General features: G+C 39.4%; 1 protein-coding gene across 3 annotated transcripts in view; it reads left to right on the top strand.

Moving 5' to 3' along the window:
- The window catches only part of sp2 (sp2 transcription factor), a 35,032-nt gene extending 24,783 nt beyond the window's left edge, over positions 1-10,249 (top strand). For all 3 annotated transcript variants that reach the window (XM_048986910.1, XM_048986911.1, XM_048986912.1), the window contains exons 4-8: positions 1,234-1,449; positions 4,150-4,444; positions 6,821-7,004; positions 7,104-7,297; positions 7,472-10,249. In XM_048986910.1, coding sequence (XP_048842867.1) covers positions 1,234-1,449; positions 4,150-4,444; positions 6,821-7,004; positions 7,104-7,297; positions 7,472-7,572 — 990 coding nt within the window. In that variant the 3' untranslated portion in view covers positions 7,573-10,249. The remainder of the gene's footprint in view (positions 1-1,233; positions 1,450-4,149; positions 4,445-6,820; positions 7,005-7,103; positions 7,298-7,471) is intronic.
- Positions 10,250-19,948: the final 9,699 nt, after the last annotated feature.

Raw genomic sequence — 19,948 nt, forward strand, 5'->3', positions numbered from 1 at the left:
TAATGTTTTTACTTTACTTCAGATAAATCATATCCGTAGTCGCGCACACTTTCAGATACGCAAAAATGCCCGTAATTTTGAAATTCTTCAGCTATCTGCAGCAAATGTAAGGATCAGGTACACCATGGGGGAACCAATACAAAGTCATTTAAAATAACAAATTTAATAACAAATTTAAGACATTTAAAAACACATAACCCCAGTGAACACACTCAGTTTGAAGAAGCTAGCAAGGTGAAAGCTAGCAAAGCATGTTCGAAGCCATCTACGAGCCAGCAGTCTGTCCTATCTTTCGTTGGTATAAGCAGTGAAAAGAGCAAAGAAATTACGAGAGAAATTATGGAATTCATGGCACTGGATGAGGTATTTTGTTACATAGTTTTCTTTTACTTGCTGCACCTATTATTATTTTAAAGAATCTATTAATGTTTAGTTGTTGGGGTTTTATTTTTTTGTTTTTGTTTAATTTATTTTAATTAGTAAAGTTTAATAAGAGTTTGTTATGAAAATGAAGTTTTGAGGTAAAGAAAATGTGATTTTTATTTTATGTATTTGCTGTTCTTAGGGCAAAAATCTGTATTGGAAAAATCGATATCGGTCGATCACACATCAAACACAAATTGGTAATCAGGATCGGCCAAGAAAATTGCAGTTGGTGCATCCCTAGTAAAAATACAGACACTTTACCATGTTTGGGTCGCTAGTGACCCAGTAGTCTTTTGACAAATAAATGACCATAAGATAATAATTTAAAGCTATTTTGCATTAAGTTTGGTAGTAGACTGTTGTGGATGAAAAATATGTGGCAATACTTTTGAACAGTGTCCACCTTGAATCATATGACCACAGGAGACCTATAAACATGACTAATCATGGGTCGCTAGCAGCTTGAGATATGCATCCAAGGTTTAATGGATGGATCAGTATCAGGCAAACAGTGGCATTATTCCCTGTCATTTTAGTTAAGTTGTGGATATGGACCACATCAGGACTTTTTGTTTGTTTTTTAGCTGTAAATTTTGTTTTCAAAAAGTAAAAAAAAAAAGAAAACTATCCAAAAAACCTAATCTATGCAATCCTGATGCTTGGCCTCAAAATGATGTGATGAAACAGATAAAATATATGCTATGACTCTTCAGAGCTGCTGTTTCAATCCAGGCCACTGTATGATGATAACCAGTTAATTTTCTCTTTAACCTGCTCATAATTGCTTGTTTCTGTATCCAATTTTAGGCAGGAAACAATCTCCTGATTGTCCAAAGTCCAGGTTCTGGTCAACCAACGGTGGTACAACAGGTCCAGGTCGTCCAGCAGAAGCCTGATCAGCAGGTTGTCCAGATTCCCCCGCAGGCCCTTAAAGTGGTGCAGGCTGCTTCGGCCACACTGCCACCCGTCCCCCAGAGACAGCCGGGCCCCAGTGTGCAGGTGGCGCCAGCAGAATCTACTCAGGTATTTCTGTGCTTCCACAGGGATGATGCTACTGTTTCAACATTGAAAAGTGGAAATGAGTTTGAATGGTTCTAGTCTAAAACTGGTGGTGAATTTATAAGTACACTGGAACAGTAGAGAGAAATCTAACAATGCACTGTGGCACAAAATCATTTATTATACATGTTAATGCAAGTGTGTGCAATAGGCATAATATGAGATTTTAGCTTAACATTTTGCACTTGATTCAGCAGAAAGAGTTTGAAAACAGCCTTTTTTAAGAATAAATCTTCATGCCTAAAAAAGAATAAATATGAACTGTGTGAGTTTCTTTTCTGTCTTTCTTTGTTGATTTTTTTTTTATATCGAACCATGAGACCTATCGTATATCAAAACGATTCATGGGTAGACTGTATGGTTATCAGTGTTCATTTTGGCAGCATGTTTTGATTTTAATTTAGTTTTAGTTTTTTGACAAAAATGCAATTTGATTTTAGTCATCTAAGTTTCATTTTAATTTTGTCTAGCTTTATTTGCAGATTTTTGCAGGATATTTTAACTAAACCTACTTTAGATTTCGTCGATTTAATGTACCGTACATTAAACAAACTGGTCCAGTCATAGTCTAATACAGGGGTGCCCAACCTTTTTTTAGCTCAAGTTCTACTCTTCAAGTGGCCAGTGTGCCGAGATCCACCAGTTGAAATAGGGAGCCATAGCTATTACTTTTTTACTCTATTATTACTCTAGCTATTGCCTTTCTACATAGTTAACATGCACACAACAAATCCAGGCAGTTTTCCAAATTGAAAAAGTATAAATAAATGTATTTTAGTGGGACTGCTGGCACTGGGAAGATGCAACTAGGTAAAAATTGACTGCTGTGCTGTTAACTGCTGACTTTTCAGTCCTCTCATTTTTCGGCTGTGTATGGCTGTTTTAGCTGGGAACTCGATCGCGTAACTCTTGTGCGTCGTTTTGAAATGCCGCTCCGAATTGCCCTTCTTCGGTGAGGCCACCCTCACATTGCATATAAGACACGTGGATTTCAAATTTAAGTAAACAAAAAATAATCCTCTTCCCACTCTGAATGAAAATATGTTTTGATCTTTTGGCCCCTGAAATGTTTGTGCGCTAAATGTTTATATTACATGACTAGTTGCACACTGAAAAGGGGGCATACGCTCGCAGATGCACGGACGCTTGTGACGCACTTCGCGATCATTTGAGAAGTACTCCGCGATCGACTGTTTGCGCACCCCTGGTCTAATACATCATTTTGGTATTTCTTAGAAAATTTTACTTGATTTTCCATGTACACACACACACATTGGTCTGCCTCTATTCTAGATTTTTGAAGGAAACATCTGTAAAACTGTTGTTATGGCGCCATTTGTTTTGAACATGCAGTCTTTAAGAACACAGCTTTTTGTAAATTAGAAGAATGTCTTATGAGGAGAGGTTAGCTGAACTGAATCTGTTCGGCCTCGAGCAAAGGAGACTAAGGGGGGACATGATCCAGGTATATAAGATACTAACAGGTCTGGATGCTGTTCAGCCAAATGGCTATTTCAGTATTAGTTTAAATACTAGAACTTGTGGCCATAAGTGGAAATTAGCGGGAGAACATTTTAAAACGAATTTGAGGGAGCGCTTCTTTACACAGCATGTAGCTGGAGTATGGAATAGTGTTCCTGCTAGTGTAGCACAAGCTAAAACCCTGGGTTCCTTTAAATCAGAGCTAGATAAGATTTTAACAACTCTGAGCTATTAGTTAAGTTCTCCCCAAACGAGCTTGATGGGCCGAATGGCCTCCTCTCTTTTGTAAATTTCTTATGTTCTTATTTAAAGATTGTAACACAAAAGATTGCACTAATTCAAAAATGGCTTTATACGATTTTCTTTATAATTAAATATACATTAAATCAGGATTTAGTCTGAAAAAATACTTATGTACTTATGACGGATCTTCATTCATATTATAAGAAAAAACACCAGTGCAGTGAATAAAGAAAACTGAGTGTCCCCTGACAAAACCTCGAACCTCAAGTGTTTATTTCTACACCTATTTCAGTTCATGACAGTGAACTTTTTAAACATATTAAAAGAAAGATCAACTATTTGTTTCTATTCATTTCATCAGTTTAGGATGTTTATCCCCATTTCTGCTGCTCCATAAGGCGTGCACTGAGCCGTTTCCTTTCGCAAAGGTGAAATTTATCCAAATATCGGTGTGTTTTTTTCCTACCTAAAGTCGACTGTAGCACAGGCCAGGCTTGGGTAGTATCTAATATTTTATACTATTGTATCATCCACAGGTTATTCGTTTCCCTTGATAAGTCACCCAAGTCTAGCACAGACATAGCGAGTCTACAGACAGACTTTAGAGACAGAAGTGCGATGTTTATGCACTTGAAGCCGGTCAGATCAACATTATTCAAACATGCTCAAATACAATCAAAACTAACTAAAGATACTACCTCTGATTGGATCAGTTTCAAATTTGCCTCCTCATTTTCATTCATTGACAATTGTGTCAGTACATCTCATCCTAGTTTTTGGCATCATAAATTACTTTCTATTTTTAACTCTCCCGTCAATTAAAATTCTTTGTTGACAATTTTTGTCATATTTTTCACAACAAAAGAAAAAAGCCTAGTAGAGGAGCTAATCGCAAAAGTTTGCATCAGTAGTAATTATCGTATCATGTTTGTTTTTCAGGTGCTAATTAAGACTCCCTCGGGGGAGTGGCAAACCGTACAGCTACAGGAGACGACCGTATCCACAACAGCTCCTGCCCCAAGCTCCAGTACAGTCAATTTGCAATCAGCTGTGAGCTGCAAGAGGTCCCTGACTGGGGGGCGAAAGGAGCGGACCTTCCCTAAGATCGCACCCGCTGGGGGCCTCATTGCACTAAATGCAGCACAACTTTCCTCAGCAGCCCAAGCTGTGCAGACCATCAGCATCAATGGCGTACAAGTGCAAGGAGTCCCTGTCACGATCACCAATGCTGGGGGTAAGTCTCTGTCGGGTAAATTGAGTAAGGGGCACCCTTCATAGGCCACACAAGGAGCTCTCACTAGTAGACAGTCTAAAAAAAATGTGTTTACATCCACAATACACTCAAAATGGCGAATGAGGGCGTTTCAGACAGTGCAGACATGTGACTGACAAAGACCGAATGTTGAAGCTCTAAAGAAAAAGAAGAAAGTGTGTATAATTTAAAAAGAGCAACAAAATTAGGAGCACTGCTCCAGCTGAGTGACTTTCTTAAACACAGGTGACACACAAACAGTATGGAAAACAAGCAGTATCCCAGCACACAGTGGAAAACAAATATGAAAAAGAGATTGAATGACACTCACATACATTATTGCATTAAAGGATACTACACGTGGACCAATTTGTCAAAACAGCAATATATAATATAAAATATTAATGCTAAATGCTGTTCCACTAACTGCCTTCATTCACTGTGCTGCAGTTTTACAGTATAATGTGCACGAGAACAGCAGCAGTATGTATGAATGCATATTATTGCACATCTGTGACCAGGGATTATTTAAACAGTCTTAAAGTGCTTATTTGAATTGGAAGGTGTGATCCCTCTCCGCCTGGTCTGCATTATTGAGAAAGTCTTTTATCCATATGTAGGTGGCGGAAGGGAAGTCTAGGTTTGTCAGCTTGCTTACCAGTATGTCCAGGATTATTGTATTAAATGCTGAACTGTAGTCTATGAAGAGCATCCTTATCTACTCTTATTATTAATCCAGTGTCATCTATGACTAATATATGTATAACTAAAGCTGATATGCTACAAAGCCTAGCTAAGCTAAGAAATCACAGGCCTCTGATTGGATCTTACCTATTGTTTAAAGGGGATGAGGGATATTATTTGTCGACCTATAAGTTTACTGTTTCAGAAATCCTTATCTGTTGGTGTGGTACCTTCTTGTTGGAAGTACGCTAATGTAACGCCCATATTCATAAACAGGCCTATATATAATGTGATCTACTTAGATTTTCAGAAGGCATTTGATGTTGTCCCCCACAAATGGCTTCTGATTAAATTCAGAGCAGCAGGAATTGTAAGAACAGTAGTAGTTTGGACTGAAAACTGGTTAACAAACAGGGGGCAGTGGGTAGTTATTAGAGAAACAATGTCACAGTGGACCTGCATTCATAGTGGGGTACCACAGGGTTCAATTTTAGGGTCACTGTTATTCCTAATTTGCATTAATGAAATTGACACCAATATATGCAGTAATCTGGTTAAATTTGCAGACGACAGCAAGATGGGTGCTGTTGTAAATACTGAACTAGCAGCACAGGGGATCTTGATTTAATTAATGACTGAGCTGATACCTGGCAGATGAAATTTAATATAGACAAATGTAAGGTAATCCATGCAGGGAGCAGAAATATAAAGTATGGATATACAGACCTTGATGTGTTTGTTGATGCTTCCATGTCCCACTCTCGCCAGTGTGGGGAAGAAATTAAAAACGCCAATAGGATGTTGGGTTGCATCTCTAGGTGTGTGGAGTTTAAGTCAAGGGAAGTGATGCTAAGATTATACAATTCCTTGACCTCACCTAGAATATTGTGTGCAAATTTGCTCACCATACCTTAAAAAGGACATTGCTGCCTTATAAAGGGTTCGACGTAGGGCTACGAGAATTACTTTTGGTCTTAGAGGAATGTCTTATGAGGAGAGGTTAGCTGAGCTGAATATGTTCAGCCCTGAGCAAAGGAGCTTAAGGGGGGACATAATCCAGGTATATAAGATTCTAACAGCTGTTCAACCAAATAGTAATTTCAATATTAGGTCAAATACAACAACTCATGGCCATTGGTGGATATTAGCAGGAGAACATTTTAAACTGGATTTGGGAAAGCATTGCTTTAAATAGAGTGTAGTTAGAGTATGGCATAGTCTTCCTGTTAGTGTAGCGCAATCAAAAACCCTGGGTTCCTTTAAATCAGAGCTAGATATGATTTAAAAAACTCTGAGCTATTAGTTAAGTTCTCCTGAAACTAGCTTGATGAGCCAAATGGCCTCATCTCATTTGTAAATTTATGTCCTTATAGCTCCCTCTATGGTTTACGTGGTTCTGTGCAGTGTGTTGAGTGGTGACAACAGCATCGTCTGTGGACCTGTTTGATCTGTATGCAAACTGATGTGGTCAAAGGTGGGTGGGAGATTGGATTTGATGTGCTGTGAGACCAATCACTGAAAGTACTTCATTGTTTAAAGAATTGTTTAAAGAATTTTTAGTTGGGTTTTCAGTATTCTGTCACTACAGCTTAAAACAGCTTGCAGATGGATTACTGGAAAGTGTCTTATGTAACATGAAAACAAAATGCACTGAGCTGCACTTGTTCCCTCCAGGTCAGCAGCACCTCACTGTGCAGACGGTTCAGGGCAGTGGTTTGCAACTGGGGAGCATGAGCGGGGCCCCTGGCCACCAGCTGCAGGTGGAGCAGGCCCTGGCTTTGGAGATTCAGGGACAGCCCGGAGAAAAGAAGCGTCGCATGGCATGCACCTGTCCCAACTGCAAGGATGCGGAGAAAAGGCAAGTGATCGCCGTGTCTGTACTTTGATGAAGGGGAATTGCACGGGCATGGTGTGGCACAGCATGCCATGCTGAGCCTGCATCTTGCTTCCCTGGCAGGCCTGGGGAGATGGGAAAGAGGAAGCACATCTGTCACATTCCCGGCTGTGAGAAGACCTTCCGCAAGACCTCACTGCTGCGGGCACATGTGCGCCTGCACACTGGTGAGCGGCCTTTCGTCTGCAACTGGGTATTCTGCGGCAAGAGGTTCACACGCAGTGATGAGCTCCAGCGGCACGCCAGGACGCACACAGGTGGGTACGGGGGGCAGGCATGCTCTTTACACACACATGCACTCTCTTATCACTGAACACACCACACAGGCTGTTATTGAATGTGGGATAAAAGTATCTTTGATGGCTTGTAACTGCCTTCATTCACTGTACTCCAGTTCTTACAGTATACTGTGTCTTTCTCTGTACCTGCAGGGGATAAGCGCTTTGAGTGCTCACAGTGTCAGAAGCGCTTCATGAGGAGTGACCACCTCACAAAGCATTACAAAACACACATAAATACTAAGAATTTGTGAAAGAAGAAAAAACCCTTCAGTGTCTTTGAGTGTGGTGTATACTAATGCGTATATATTGGCCATCATGAACTGCTCACATTTGGCAGAGAAACTGAAGAGATGATTATGTCCAACGATGGCTAGGAAGTTGAAAAGCACCCTTCTGCACCTCGACTGGAATCACACCAGTTCTGGTCTTCGGAATGGATGGGCTCCATTGTGTCCCTCCCTCTCTCCCCCACGTTCTTATGCAGTGAGCTCCTTCAGTCCATAAATCCAGCCATGCTACACGAATTCTCCTGTTTCGTTTTCCCCTCAAAGTCTGAATTGAGGCAGCTTTCACTGCTCATGATTTCTTGCAGCCAGTTGTTCAGAGTTGACATTGGCCAAAGCTTATACAGCGGTTACCTTTTTTTATATCATAATGCGCAAATAGTGGACAGAAAAAATGGGTATTGTGATCTATGCCGTTCTTATATAGTCAAGATCAGTAGGACTTGGTATGCAGACATCATGGGTCTTGAACTTAAATATGTCATGCACATGTGTTTACCCCCATACTTTCCTATGCCTGTCCAGCATCTGTGGATAAACATATTTATGTTCACGAGTGCTGGGTTGTGCTTTTTCCCTTTATTTCCCTTTTAGGTGGTCATTTGGGAAATGCCATTTGTAAATTTTGTACTGTTATTGTACAATTCTAATTTAAAGCTGATTAAACAGCTTGAAAGACCTCACTTGATGTAATTATTTTTAGATAGTGACAAATTTTATGATTAGACCTTATGTACTAATTAACATTGGGTTACCCAGCTCCTAAAACTCAATAAGCTTTCTGGTTTGAAATGGAAAATAAGCATTCCAAAGGCTATACTGTCAAAAACATTTGAAGGACACGATTGCTCCAATAAAAATGCAGTATGAATTTGCTAATAAACTACGTCTAAAAGGGACTAAAAAGTGGAATTGTGTGTCTGTGCACGCATGCATAGGTTTATATGGGTAAATGTAAAATACTGAACTGTGTTACCTGCTGGCTGGAAAATTGTTTGGCTGGCCTGACTCAGTGCAAATGAAGAATGGGGTGGCCTGTTGTAAAGCGCAGTCTGTTAAATAAGAAATTCTAGATTACCTTTTACACATGTTTAAAGGTTGTCTTAGATTAATTGCACACAGTATTTATACAGATAGTTTCTGTCTATTCCTTGAAATGGCTTTTTGTAGAACTTTCAATGTATATGCCAATCTACATGTCTGCACTGATTAGATCCAGGAATTCTCTTTTTTTAAGTATGACTTTTTCAGAAATATGGGACAGAGAAAAAAGTCTTTTTATCCAGTTGTTGGTCACAGAATTAGCATATATCACTCAGACTGGGAAGAATACTTATGATGTTATAGGTATATTTCTGATTTCCTGGGATAATTGTTAGTCATAGCTTAATACCTTATAACTGATCTGTTTTTACAGCTTGCATTATCCATTACAAATAAGTTTCCTGTGTGTTACACATTTTCTGTTTTTACATCCACCCTTGAGGACATTGTTGGTAGCAGTGTTGCCCAATTCACTTTGGCACTGAAAACAGCAGTTTCTTTTAATTATAATTTTAGTGGAGTTAACTTCTCCCTATTAAATTAAAAGCTTAATTTGATACATTACTTCAGCATATGAGTTACCATTTTAAAGAAGCCATTAATGTGGACCATATTAGCCAGTAAGGTTCAAGGATGGAAAATGATTTAATAGTATGCAGAAATATCAGTTTTACTTCGGTTACTTTGCAAGGGCATTTCTCATTTTTAAAACCTTAGTTTGGTTATAGACTCATAGATCTAAATGCTCCAGTTTTCTTTTTCTTTTCTTTAGTTAATTTTGGTAAAAATATTTTACATGCATACATAAATGTGTCCCTAAATTTTCAGCTAAGTTGTTTAACCATTTATCATAATTTTCTATGTTTGATTCACTTAGGAACATTGTTTCATCCTAGTCTTCACCCACATTGGCCCAGTACTTTCTTCCACTTGGGCAATGGATATCAAGCTTTTTTCCCCCTCCATTGGGCACAATATATGTCCTTTATGAAGGGAAATTTTCTTTATGTAAGATTTCCTCTGCAACACGAGTCCAGCTAGCTATCCATACTTTTTACTGTAAACTGCAGTTGCCAGTTTGTACAAGAGCTTGTTTATTTTACTTTTGATATATTTGTCTCTTTTTTTCAAACAATTCAAACCAACCCTAATAAAGTAGACAGATATTTCTAATTTTTGGATATCTGTGTGGTTTTGGGCTTGCAACTAGCAGCAGTACAGCACGGGGATCATCGGGGGAGTGCATATGTTAATGGCTGAGGGAAATGCCTTTGGATTATATAAATGCATTCTACTGATACCGCTCTGTGTTTATTTTCACCCACCTGCTAATATTGAAAATGCTGTCAGGCATTTACATTTATTGAATTAATCCTTTATACTGTGTCCCTGAATTTCTCACATCCTCTCAAACCTGAATTTCCTTACTGTCCTGGGGTGGCATGGGTGGTGCTAACCTTTCGTTGGAGCAAACTGTACAAAATGTAATTTGATTTAATTTATGCTATTTCATTTATATTAGAAATGTTTTCTTTGTAAACTGAAAAATGAATAACACCTTGAATAAAACATGTCCCCTTTTTCTTTTGCTGTATTTGTATCTAGTGCTTATGTCCAAGTGTTTGAACATGGTAAAGGCGCAGTATTACTTTTCGAGGTGCACTGATGCAATATTCGGATCGGTATCAGTGCTGATCCATGCCTTTTAGATGGATTGGGTGTCGGCCATATGTGGCCGACCCATGTCCGGTACGTACTTTAGTTTTTCAGTCTGTAAAAAGAGATTTCCTATTTCTTTTTAAATTGATTTGTGCAATCAATCGCATGACAGTTCTTTCCCGTTTTTAGATTTTTATTTTTTTTTTTTGTGGCATGCAGGCTGGTCGTAAATGCTGCCAATCAGTTTTTGCCATTCAGTGGGTGTGAATGCAGTGACTTCGGCCTGCTGTGACGTCATGTGCATACAGTAGCATGAGCATAAGGACCTCAGAAGTTTTGAGAGGGGGGAAGTATCATTTAGTGGAAAATCCCACTAAACAAAGCGCTGTTTTCATTTGTTGCTGACACGATTCCTCAGTCTGCTTGGCACTTCAATACAGTACAGTATTATGCATAAAATATGGCTTATTATTTCACCGTTGCATCTTGGTGGCTAGTTTTTGGCAGTTTTTCATAAGATTCGATGAGTCTGTATTTGTCATTGAGAGAAAATGACTTTCTTTTTCCAGTTATGTTTTATGTGCATGCAGCATTAGCCTCAGGTAGCTAGCCAGAAGCAGATGGGTTACTGCAAGGCAAAGTAGGCTTATCAAAGTAAAAGGAAAAAAAATTGGCATAGTTTTGATTTTTTTTCCGTATGTTGCCATGTATAAAAAGACCCAAAATGAACACTGTAAGTGAACTACTTGATTACTGCAAGTGAATTATTTAAACTGTATTTGTATAGGAATTATCCATATAAGTGGTTGATCGCTATAACCATGATCACTATAAGTGTGGTCCACTGTACTTTGAATGTCAATTCTTGGGACGTGGAAGGGCTGATTTGTTGCATCACATCAAGGTAAGTTTGTATTCTTATTGCTATACATTCACTGAACAAAAATATAAACACAACACTTTCGGTTTTGCTCCCATTTTGCATGAGCTGAACTCAGAGATCTGAAACATTTTCTACATACACAAAAGACCCATTACTCTCAAATATTGTTCAAAAATCTGTCTAAATCTGTGTTAGTGAGCACTTTTCCTTTGCTGAGATAATCCGTCCCACCTCACAGGTGTGGCATATCAAGGTGCTGATTGGACAAGATGAATATTGCACAGGTGTGCCTTAGACTGCTCACAATATATGCCTTCATAGGGACATTGTGGTTGCACATTTAATTTAGAAAGATTTTATTGATTTGCTGTTGATTTGTTGTGATCGTACGATATTGGCAAATTGATGGTATTCAAAAGGTTTGAAATGAAATAGACAAACTCTGAAGAAAAAGCCACAATTAAGGCACTGCCATGATACTGCATTGCTATCACAGGTTCAAGTTGAGAATCAGCACCTCCAAATCCGAGACCATGGTCCTCAGCCGGAAAAGGGTAGAATGCTCTCTCCGGGTTGGGGATGGGGTCCTCTCCCAAGTGGAGGAGTTTAAGTATCTCGGGGTCTTGTTCACGAGTGAGGGAACGATGGAACGGGAGATCGACAGGCGGATCGGTGCGGCGTCAGCAGTGATCATGGTGAAGAGAAAGCTGAGCCAAAAGGCAAAGCTCTCGATTTACCAGTCGATCTACGTTCCTACCCTCACCTATGGTCATGGTAGTGACCGAAAGAACAAGATCGTGAGTGCAAGTGACCGAAATGGGTTTCTTCTGCAGGGTGGCTGGGCTCTCCCTTAGAGATAGGGTGAGAAGCTCAGTCATTCGGGAGAGACTCAGAGTAGAGCCGCTGCTCCTGGATGAAGTTGCCGGGGAGAGGGAAGTCTGGGCTTCGCTGCTGAGACTGCTGACCCCGCGACCCGACCCCGGATTAAGCGGGAGATGATGGATGGATACACTAGCAGGAAGACTATTCCATACTCCAGCTACACTGTTCTCCCGCTAATTTCCACTTATGGCCACGGGTTCTAGTATTTAAACTAATATTGAAATAGTATCTGAAGGTCCAATGAAGCCAACAGAACCACATCATCTGCAAAAAGCAGAGACCTAATCCTGAGGTCACCAAACTGGACACCCTCATCGCCCTGGCTACACCTAGAAATTCTGTTCATAAAAACTATGAACAGAATCGGTGACAAAGGACAGCCCTGACGGAGTCCAACCCTCACCGGAAACAAGTCCGACTTATTGCCGCCCATGCGGACCAGGCTCTGGCACCGGTCATACAGGGACCGAACTGCCCTTAAAAGGAAGCCCAGCACCCCATACTCCCAGAGCACTCCCCACAGGACCCCCCGAGGAACACAGTCAAATGCCTTCTCCAAGTTCACAAACACAACAGCAGTGTTTTGTATTTGCAAAACGCATTGTGTTTGTGTGAGACGTATGTTTTGTATTTGTAATTGTTTTTGTATTTTTTGTATTTGTACAGCATGATGTACATGTTTGCGGATTGCTCGGTATATATAAATTACATCCGGTTTGCAGATTGTGGGGCTTTTGTGAAACGTGTTCTGTGTATTTGCAACGTATTGGCAGGGTTCTAACTCCATAAAACTCACCTCTCCCCATTCCCAGTAGCAACATCAAGTACCTAGGCATAAACATCTCTGCCAGCCTCTCAGTTATTCCACCTCAACTTCAAAATAAATAAAACTTGAAGATTTTATTTAAACCGATGGGAAAACTTACCTCTCTCATCGGTAGAATAACACATGTAAAAATTATCATATTACCAAAAATCATTTACGTTTTTACAATGATTCCAACAAAATGGTTTAACTAACTAAATGCCATAATAACTAAATTTTATTGGAAAAAGAAATCAAACTGGCAACATTACAGAAACACAAAAATCAAGGTGGACCTCAAATTTTCAAAATTATTACCTAGCAAATCAATTACAGTACATCAACAGCTGGATTCACCCAAATCAATAGAGCAATACATGATTAGAAATAGAACAATCAGTAGGTAAAAAAATACCAATCTCTGATTTACCATTTCTAAACACCACCATAGAACATCATAATTGCCTTAAGAATACAGTAATTGCAACAACCTCAACAGTCTGGTGGAAAATCAACAAAATCTTCAAATTAACAAATAAAACCTTCAAATAAAACCTTCTAAATACACCCAAATTTGGCAAAACCTGGACTTTCCACTCAACAAAATGCCACTTTTTTTGTGCCTGGAAACAAATGAGTATCACACACCACCATCTTTTCAAGAATAACATTTATTACCGTCCAAAAGTATGACATCAGGAAAGCAATGGAAAACAATATCTTCAGTACCTCCGATTAAAGTCTGTTTTTAAATCTAAAATCAATATATTAAATAAAATTTACTGCCATATCCACTTGATGAAGAAATAAAAAATGACACAAAGAAAGTTCTCTTAAAATTATGCAAACTAATATCATCTGTAGATACAACAATTTCAATTCCAATCGAGGGCTGCAAAATAAAGACTTATCTACAAGAAACACTGAATTCTGGACCCAAATATGCAAGAACACCTTCACTATGACTGAAAACACTAACTTGCAACTAATTCAATAGATAATTCACGGAGCACAGATCACCAACACATGTATAAAATGGGCTTTAGAGAAATGCACACTTGTTCATAGTGTGCATTACACCCCACCCCACCCCACCCCCACCCCCCCCCCCCGACACCTATTTCCAGTCCCTTTGGTTCTACCAACCAATTCAAAGTTTCTGGAAAGGAACCACTAACAGAATCTCCACTTTACTAAGCTGTAACATTCCACTCTCTCCTTGCAATCATCTACTTGGAGGTCTCTCAGATATAACCCCACCAATTGAAGATGCAAAACTCATACTGGTCACCTTAACTATCACCAAGAAAACCATCCTGTTAAACTGGAAAACCAGACACACAGTAAATATAACACAATGGTCCAACCTACTCAAAGAATATACATCCATGGAACTTATTACCCTACAGCACCAAACCCAAACCTTCAAAAAAGTTTGGGGCTCATTTACCTCCGCACTGGACTTGCTGGTAAACTAAACCCATGGAATGACATACATAATTACACTCATACACACATAGACACAGACTTTGACACTACAACTCCTGCATGCAATCATACCTCAATTACTGCATCTCATAACTCATGTCAACTGAAGAGGGGGATGATGGTTGGGCATTTAAAAAAGCTGTTGTAATGTATGGAATTCTCAAACAGAGCATGGTTGATAAAAATCTGAGCTGCACACATATTTTAGGCCTTGTATGGATTCAGTTGGGCTTCAGTCCTGAATGTCCAGGCCAAGCAATGTCAGGAACTTTGTATAGGTCAGTAGTCCTCAAACTGTTGGATGTAACATGTTTTTTTTGTATGTATGACTTGAAAAGCCTGTGATCAGAAAGTTCCTTATGCTGGGTAGAGTAATTTCATTGTTCAGTCTTTGACCAAAGTTCCAGTCACTCCAGGGATTGTCTGACCCAGCTGACCCAGTGTACATTACTTCAGATAAAAACATCTGTTAAATGATAAAAAATGTATAACCTGCTATTGCAGTATGTTACCTTGTTCTTAAGTACATATTCTCTTTTAATTCTTTTTAATTCTTTGTGTGTGTGTGTGTGTGTGTGTGTATTGACTTAAAGGTTTTTACTAGAGGCTATGAGAATTGTAAGCTATTGCAAACTATTGTATAAAATTGTGCCATCTGCAGGCGGATTGACCCACCTTAATCATGTTAATGTTCCTCCTAAAAGAGATGTAAAATTAACAGCTAACACTAGATGTGTTTTTTTATCTGGCCCATTAAGTTTTGTAAAAATAAGGCAAGGCTACATGTCAACTGTAGCCTAAACAATATTCTGTCATTTTAGTGATGGCCAAAAATTATTATTATTATTCTAATTATTATTCTAATGAAAATGCTCAAATGTATGCACACCTCCCCAGACTTAACCTCATCTCAGACTAGGTGGTATGAACTTTTAACAACCAGCAGAGGGTGCTCTAGCTTAGTTGTTGCACACTCACAAGATATTCCCTCAATAAGGCAGCAGAGCATTTTTCTTCAAGAATTATACTTTTCACAGAAAGGAATCCTTTCAGCCATTTTCTAGCTGCTTCTCCTGGCTAGCATTGCTGTCCAAGGCAATATACAGAGCTGGGGTACAACTTGGATCAAGTTGTATAAACAACTTTATATAACCTGGATCAGTTATATAAAGATATGTTTAAATGAATTAAACACAAATTAAGTGAAACATTAACATAAATGCAAAATAAAATAATTTAAAAAATCAAAGTGTATTGCTGTATTCGTGTGTAATGGTTGTATGATGGTCCATTCTCTGCAAGGTTTGTGTTTGTGTGTTCTCCCTGTGTCATCGTGGGGTTTTCTCAGGGTACTCCGGTTCCAGAAGCTATGAGCACAAGGCATGGAATAACCCAGGATGATGTGCCACCCTATCACAGGGCACACTCAAACGCCATTCATTCACAAATGCACACCTACAGGCAATCTGGCAACTCCAATTAACCTCATATTTTTGGACTGTAGGGGGGAGGAAAGGCTTTGTAAAAATGTGATGCAACTCATCATTGTAGGTATGTTTTTATTTTAAATAGACTGATAGTAAATCTGTACTGTGTTGTGCAGCAGCAATACAAAGAGACAGAGACACAGAGGTTGTAAATTTACCTAAAACAAACAAAGGATTTAGAAACATGAAAATAATAAGAGAACAAAAACAAATGTAAACAATAGAGGAAATTGTTGTCTGGGAACATGCAGCTAAACTGATGGAAGATGAAAAGATTAAAAGGAGAATGGAAATTCAGGGTGTCTGCCAGGGAATTTATAGGATAATTACTGAGGCTGAGGATAATTACTAGATTTTACTGTTTTCTTTCTTAAATGTGGTTATATTTATGTGGTATTATATGTTTTGTGCTGCTATATGCGGTCATTATGATGAATTATTGTCATTTTATGACTTATTACTATGTTTATATAACTGATATGTACAGTACTTAACTTCAAAATAAAAGCATAAATGTTTGCATTGTTGTGTAAAATTATGGTGCAAATCCAGTTTATTTTCTTTCCTAGGTAGTACAGTTATATAAAGCTTAAGTGTAAAGCTTCCAAAGTGCTGAGGGATGTGCCAAAATGCATTCTTTGGAACCACTTTATGGTCCACTGGAGTGTGAACTATGACACATCTTTTAATGAACAAAAATATTTATCAGCTGAGGCAATGAGCTCTTGAGTAAGGTTATTTTTTTGTAATTGTGCAGCTATTTTGCAATGTCCAAAGTTTCATTGCAGCATATTTTTATGAGCTCATGGCTTACATCTATGTGGCAAGTGTAGTATTGGTATGTCTTATTGTAATGTTAAACGTTAAAATGTTTAAGGAATAGTTTGTCTGAAAATTAACCCAGTTAATTTTAAACCAGTCAATTTAAAATTAACACAGTTAAGTTCATAAGAACTCACATTAAGTGAGGTAACATTTATTGGATTTCACTTTTTTACTGCTTTGGTGTGGTGCAGGTGGTTAATCTAAAGCAAGTCATAAACACATATTCTCCAGAAGTCGAACATATTACAGGTAATTTTGCTCATTTTTCGTTTTTCAGGACAGAGTCCTCTTGTATTTTTATGGTGCATGTAGGGCCACCCTTGACAAACAAGTCTACGGGGAGAGGCCAGGCTATAATCCAATGAAAGTTCCCAATGAAATGTACTAAGAAGAATCAGTGCACCATGCCCAGAACACAGTTACTGGGACCCATTCGTGGAGCCAGGCATGGAGGTGGTAGGGCTTTGCCTGAATTGGCTACATGTAATTATTTTGAGGGCTCATTATCTGCATGATAAATAGAGCAGTCAGGAGCAGTGCAAAAGGGATGAGCAGAAACAAAGTGCATAGGTTAGACCTTGGCAATGGACCCTAGCTTTGGCCCATGGAACATTACCTCTCTATCGAATAGATTTGTTTGTTCAGCCCATCCCACAAGATGCTCAATCGGATTGAGATCTGGGGAACTTGTAGGCCAAGTCAACACCTTGAACTCTTTTTCATGTTCCTCACACCATTCCTGAACAATTTTCTCAGTGTAGCAGGAGCATTAGCCTGCTGAAAGAAGTCAGGACCCAAGGTTTACCAGAAGAGCATTGCCCAGAGCATCATGCTGTCTTCGTTGGCCTACCTTCTTTCTATAGTGCATCCTCATGATGTTACAGAAAACACTACGCATCAGACCAGGCCACCTTCTTCCATTGCTCCATGGTACTGTTCTGATGCTTATGTGTCCATTGTAGATGCTTTCAGCAGTGGACAGGAGTGATCAGCATGAGCACTCTAACTGATTTGCAGCTATGCAGCCCCATACACAGCAAGCTGCGATGCACTGTGTGTTCTGACACCTTTCTATCATAGACAGCATTAACTTTTTTCAGTAAATTGTGCTACAGTAGCCGTCCTGTGGGATCAGACCAGACAGGCTAGCCTTCATTCCCCCCATGCATCAGTGAACCTTGGGCCCTGTTGCTGGTTCACCACTTTTGGTAGGTACAGTCATGCCATGTGTTTGTTATACTGTCACTGCCTGGTCCCTCCCAAGGTTTCTTCCTTCTTGGGAGTTTTTCCTTGCCACTGTCGCCTATGGCTTACTCACTGGGGGCTTTGGGTGGGGATGCTGTAAAGCGCTTTGAAACAATGTAATGTTGTGATAATGCGCTATACAAAAATAAATTTGTTGTTGTTGTAAACAAACAGGATTTTGTACTGGTCCTAGGTACAAAACAGTCAACAAACAGGATCAGAGGGAATGAAAACAGGGAGCACAGCAAACTATGGAAGGAGTGGACAACAAGCAGGACTGACATTCATGATGGAACTGGGGAGTACAGGACAGGGGAAGCACTTAAATACATAGCTAACGAGGGAGCAAACAAGAGGCAGCAGGGATAACATGAGGGCAAGAAGGAGAGGTGAGATAAACGAACCCAGGCATGACTCCTTAGGGCCATGCTTGGGAGGAAACGGGAGGGGCAGATAGGTGGGTTGTGGCAGATTTACACAAATTGTGGAAAATTAGTCAAAATGCATTTTTGCTTCAACAAGACATTCATTTTTGGAAAATATGTGCTAACAGCAAAATAACTAATCCAGTTAAATAACTAATACATAATCCAGTCTTTTCATTAACCACTGGAGTTCTTTCCGGCGGGCAAGCCAGTTGTTTCATGTGACTGTGACTTACACTAAGGAAAACTCTGAGTGTTTTTTGTATGTTTGCACAGAATACGAGTTTGGAGAATGAAAATGCTCATATGGGAAATGCTGAAGTTACCTGAAGAGACGTGATTGAGAAGAATGCTCCCCCCAAACCTAAACCCCAGGGGTAAACTGTTACTGTACTTCTATGCAAGCCATGCATTTCCCAGAGCCAACACCATGGATGTTCATAAATACATGGTACCAGAGAACTCTAGGCCTATGGTCAATGATGAATTTAAGTTTTGTTATCTTACTTAAAGTGTTTTAGATACCAGGGTGAAGATAAGGGCAACGCTATCAATCTATCATCACTTGGCACTGAGGTGGATTCAGCTCTTGGGGAGGAGATCAGGTGGGCCAGGATGCAGGTTTACTGGGATGATCTATCTGATCTTTTGTGTGATTTTTAATCACGCCTCTGGGAAAAATGTACCTTATATGTTGAATCAGGTTTGGCGATGAGCTCTGTTCAGGGACTCGTATGTGGTGAGTGAAGCTAAAGAGACAGGATAGCAAGGTCATTTTTATACAGGTATCCAAATGTCATACTCAACAGCACTCTGCTGGTCGTGGAAACATTATTTCTCTCTGTCACCTCTGGTTTGCTCACTGGGGGCTTTGGATAATGTGAAGCAATTTGAGACAATGTGATGTTATGAAAATGCACTATACAAATAAAATTGAATTGAAATTGAGCTGAATTGAACTGAATTTCTGGAATCTACAGTCTTCCAGCCCCAGAAACGCCAGACCACAGTATGAACTGTCATAGAAGAGGCCCAGCAGCGGATGTGCTTCCCGCTCCTAACTACTGCGGGAGATATTCATTGCTTTCTTTCACATCAGCTGGGAAAAACATTGCATACCCTTCATACCCAGGCCATGACCTTCCTTCTGGCAGGCAGTGCAGATGATTGTACAGCAAAACAAGTAGGTACAAGAACAGATTCTCTGCACAAGTCATAACTGTATAAACAGCTGACCCAGTTACCTCAGCTCAGTCTGCATTACCCCCATTACCACACAATACCACACTGTAAATGACTCACTGTACTTATTGTATTGAATTTTGTTTATTGTATTTAGGCCAACATTCCTTGCACTGACATGCATTGTTTTACTTTTTGTTCAGTGATCACCTGCACAAGCATATCTTTTCTTGTCTTAACTGTGTATGTATCTGCTATATGTATGAGATGCATTGACAACCAAAGACAAATCCCCCATGTGTTTGAACATACTTGGTCAATAAACCTGATTCTATTTTGAGTGAATGTCCTGGGGCAGACTGGAGGGATTACATCACCCAGCTAGTTTAGAAGGATATAGCGATCTCCCAGCACAAAC

This window comes from Brienomyrus brachyistius, chromosome 20 (genome assembly GCF_023856365.1).
Source record: "Brienomyrus brachyistius isolate T26 chromosome 20, BBRACH_0.4, whole genome shotgun sequence".
Classification (NCBI taxonomy): domain Eukaryota; kingdom Metazoa; phylum Chordata; class Actinopteri; order Osteoglossiformes; family Mormyridae; genus Brienomyrus; species Brienomyrus brachyistius.